This window comes from Nicotiana sylvestris, chromosome 1, assembly GCF_000393655.2.
Source record: "Nicotiana sylvestris chromosome 1, ASM39365v2, whole genome shotgun sequence".
Classification (NCBI taxonomy): domain Eukaryota; kingdom Viridiplantae; phylum Streptophyta; class Magnoliopsida; order Solanales; family Solanaceae; genus Nicotiana; species Nicotiana sylvestris.
This window is the reverse complement of record NC_091057.1, coordinates 27,226,299-27,229,937: the sequence shown is the minus strand read 5'-3', so window position 1 is coordinate 27,229,937 and position 3,639 is coordinate 27,226,299. Positions and strand designations below refer to the sequence as shown.

The following is a 3,639-nucleotide window of genomic DNA, read 5'->3' as shown; positions in this document are numbered from 1 at the left end:
GCAAACTCAATAATATGTAGATGTTCATCCCAACTTCTTTTAAAATCCAGCACACACGCTCGTAACATATCCTCGAGCATCTGAATTGTGCAATCGGCTTATCCATCAGTTTGTGGAAGAAAAGCTGTGCTGGGATTCACTTGAGTCCCTAGACTTTTCTAAAATGGCCTCCAAAAATGTGCTGTAAATTGGGCCCTACTGTTAGATATAATAGATATTGGCACTCCGTGTAGTCGCACAATCTCTTTAATATATAAATTTGCATAATCTTCTGTTGTATATATAGATCTGATCGGTAGAAAATGAGTTGATTTTGTGAGCCTATCGACTATCACCCATATGGAATCGGACTTATATTGAGAACGAGGTAAACCCGTGATAAAGTCCATGTTAATCGCCTCCCATTTCCATGTCAGGGTATCTATAGTATACAATAGCCCTCCAGGCTTCTAGTACTCTATCCTCACCTACTGGCAACTAGGGAATTGAGCAACTTACTCAACAGTGTTCTTCTTCATATCGTTCCACCAATACACCTCCTTAATGTCATGATACATCTTTGTTGACCTAGGGTGAATGGAATACCACGAATAACGTGCCTCTAACGTAATCCTATCTCGTAGCCCTGCTACATCTAGAACAAACAAATGACCCCTGTATTTGAGAATCCCATCTCCTTTGAGTTCTAACAATGGATTCTTCTGTTGTGGAACCCGCTCACCCAACTCGACTAACTCTAGGTTCTCATACTGCCTCTCCTTTACTTCAGCTATGAGAGATGATTTTGCAGTATTTTGAAGTACAACTCTTCCATTGCCAGATTCTACTGACCTAACCCCCAGACAAGCCAATAGATGAATCTCTCTAGTTAATTGTCTTTTCTTGGCCTCTACATGTGCTAATCTACCCATAGATCAGTGACTTAAGGCATCTGCTACAATATTAGCTTTCCCTGGATAGTAGAGAATGTTAACATTATAATCTTTCAATAACTCAAGCCATCGCCTCTGTCGCAAATTCAACTCTTTTTGCTTGAAGATATATTGTAAGCTTTTATGATATGTGAACACATCAACATGAAACACCATATAAATAATGTCGCCATATCTTAAGTGCATGGACAATCGCAGCTAATTGGAAGTTGTTGGTCAGATAATTCTGCTCATGCTTCCTTAACTGCCTCGAAGCATACGTAATTACTTTCTCATGTTGCATCAGGACACAACCTAACCCGACACATGAGGCATTACAATACATGGCATAACCATCTGGATCCTCTAGAAGTGTTAGAACTGGTGCTGAGGTCAGCCTGTTCTTAAGCTCTTGGAAACTTTGCTCACATGCCTTTGTCCACTAAAACTTAGTCTATTTCTGTGTCAGCTTTGTTAATGGTGCTAAAAGAGAATAAAAACGCTCTATGAACCTCCGGTAATATCCTTCTAAGACTAGAAAGCTACAAATCTCTATCGGAGTGGTAGGTCTAGCCAGGATTTCACAGCCTCAATCTTCTGAGTGTCTACCTTTATACCTCTATCGGATACAATATGCCCCAAGAATGCTATAAACTTCAACTAGAACTCACACTTAGAAAATTTAGCATACAATTTATTATCACGAAGGGCTTGGAGTACCGCTTGTAGGTGGTCTACATGCTCATCCTCTGAACGTGAATAAATCAGAATATCATCAATAAAGACTATCACGAACATATCCAAATATGGCTGGAATAGGCTATTCATCAAGTCCATAAATATGCCAGGTGCATTCGTCAACCCGAAAGACATGACAAGGAACTCGAAGTGGCTGTATCGGGTCCTGAAGGCTGTCATGGGAATATCATTCTCCCGAACTCTAACCTAGTGGTACCCCGACCTCAAATCTATCTTTGAAAAGTATCTAGATCCCTACAACTGATCAAACAAGTCATCTATCCTTGAAATTGGATACTTATTCTTAATAGTTACCTTATTCAATTGCCTATAATCAATACACACCCTTAATGAGTCGTCTTTATTCCATTCAAACAATAGAGGTGCACCCCAAGGTGATGTACTGGCTATGCTGAAACCTTTCTCCAGTAAATCTTTTAACTGCTCCTTTAACTCCTTTAATTCGGCAGGTACCATTCTATATGGAGGGATGGATATTGGTTGCGTTCCCGGAAGCAAATCGATGCTAACATCTATCTCTCGCTCTAGAGGGAAACCTGGAAGTTCATCTAGAAATACATCCACTTACACCCTTACTACTGGAATAGACTAAAGTGTAGGTATTTTAGCATCTACATCTTTAACTCGCACAATATGATAAATTAACCCTTTTGCGATCATTTCCCTCGCCTTTAAATAGGAAATAAACCTAACTCTGGGTGTCGTTGTATAACCTACTCATTCAAGGACTGGCCCACCTAGAAAATAAAATCTGGTTGCCTTTGCTTGACAATCAACTATGGCATAACAAGTTGCCAACTAATCCATGCCTATGATAGCATCAAAATCTAACATCACTAGCTCAAATAGGTCGGCAGAGGTATGATGACCACAAACTGTTACCGTACAACCTCGGTAAACCCGTCTAGTGATAATCGATTCTCCGACCGGTGTAGACATGGCAAAAAGATCACTTAGTATTTTAGTCACTATACCAAATTTTCTTGCGACAAATGGGTTAATACATGATAAAGTAGATCCTGGGTCTATCAACGCATAAACATCGTGAGAACAAATGGTTAACATACCTGTCACAATGTCTGGTGAGGACTCTTGGTCCTGTCAACCTACTAGCGCATAGATACGATTCTGGTTACCACCTAAACTGGACCCTCTAGCTCTGCCTCAACCTCTGCCAGCCGAAGATTGAGACTTGCGCCCTGAAGGATACACGAACATAGCTGATCATGTTGCTCAATTTGCTGGTTGTGCCATACCACTAGAATCTCTATTTGGGAAATCTCTCATCATATGACTTGGATGTCCACATGTATTATAAGCATCAGAACTGGCTCGGCATTGGCCTAAGTGTCCTCTACCGCAGATGGCAGACCGCGACATAAATGGCCATGTCTGCCCCGAACATCATTGTTGCTACAAACCCGATGCCTAGGAGCTCTCACTTGGTCCTATTTGCGTGTAACGGTCATACCTGTAACCCTGTAGCTGAGATGGCAGGGGTCTAGGTGGCCATTCGAAGTATTGTGGCCTGAAACTACCCTAAGACTGCTCTTGAGAGCTGACAAATCTCATCCTCTTATGTTGCCCTAAGTTAGTCCTCTCCGTACCCTGCTGTCGACGCCTACCACTTTCTATATTATGGGCAAATGCCTGAATCTGGGAAATATCCCTACTATCTTGTAATGCAGTGGTGGCACATGCCTCGGTCAACTCTGGGGCTAACCCTGCTATAAATATGTGGATTATATCCTGCATAGTAGCAATTATGGATGGTGCATATTTGGCCAATGAGTCAAAATGGAAACTATATTTTCGAACACTCATATTGCCCTGCTTGAGGGCTAAAAATTGAATGATTTGAGCCTGTCAGACCTCCCGCGGTAAGTACTGTTCAAGAAAGGCATCTGAAAAATTCTTCCAAATAGCTGGAGGTGCATCACGTCCCCTGGACCTTTCTCATCCCTCATAC

General features: G+C 41.5%; 1 protein-coding gene across 1 annotated transcript; it reads right to left on the bottom strand.

Moving 5' to 3' along the window:
- Nucleotides 1-494: 494 nt before the first annotated feature.
- On the bottom strand, nucleotides 495-911 carry LOC138891301 (uncharacterized). The gene has a single exon (XM_070174657.1). It carries the CDS (start codon nucleotides 909-911, stop codon nucleotides 495-497), a length of 417 nt encoding a protein of 138 aa, XP_070030758.1.
- Nucleotides 912-3,639: the final 2,728 nt, after the last annotated feature.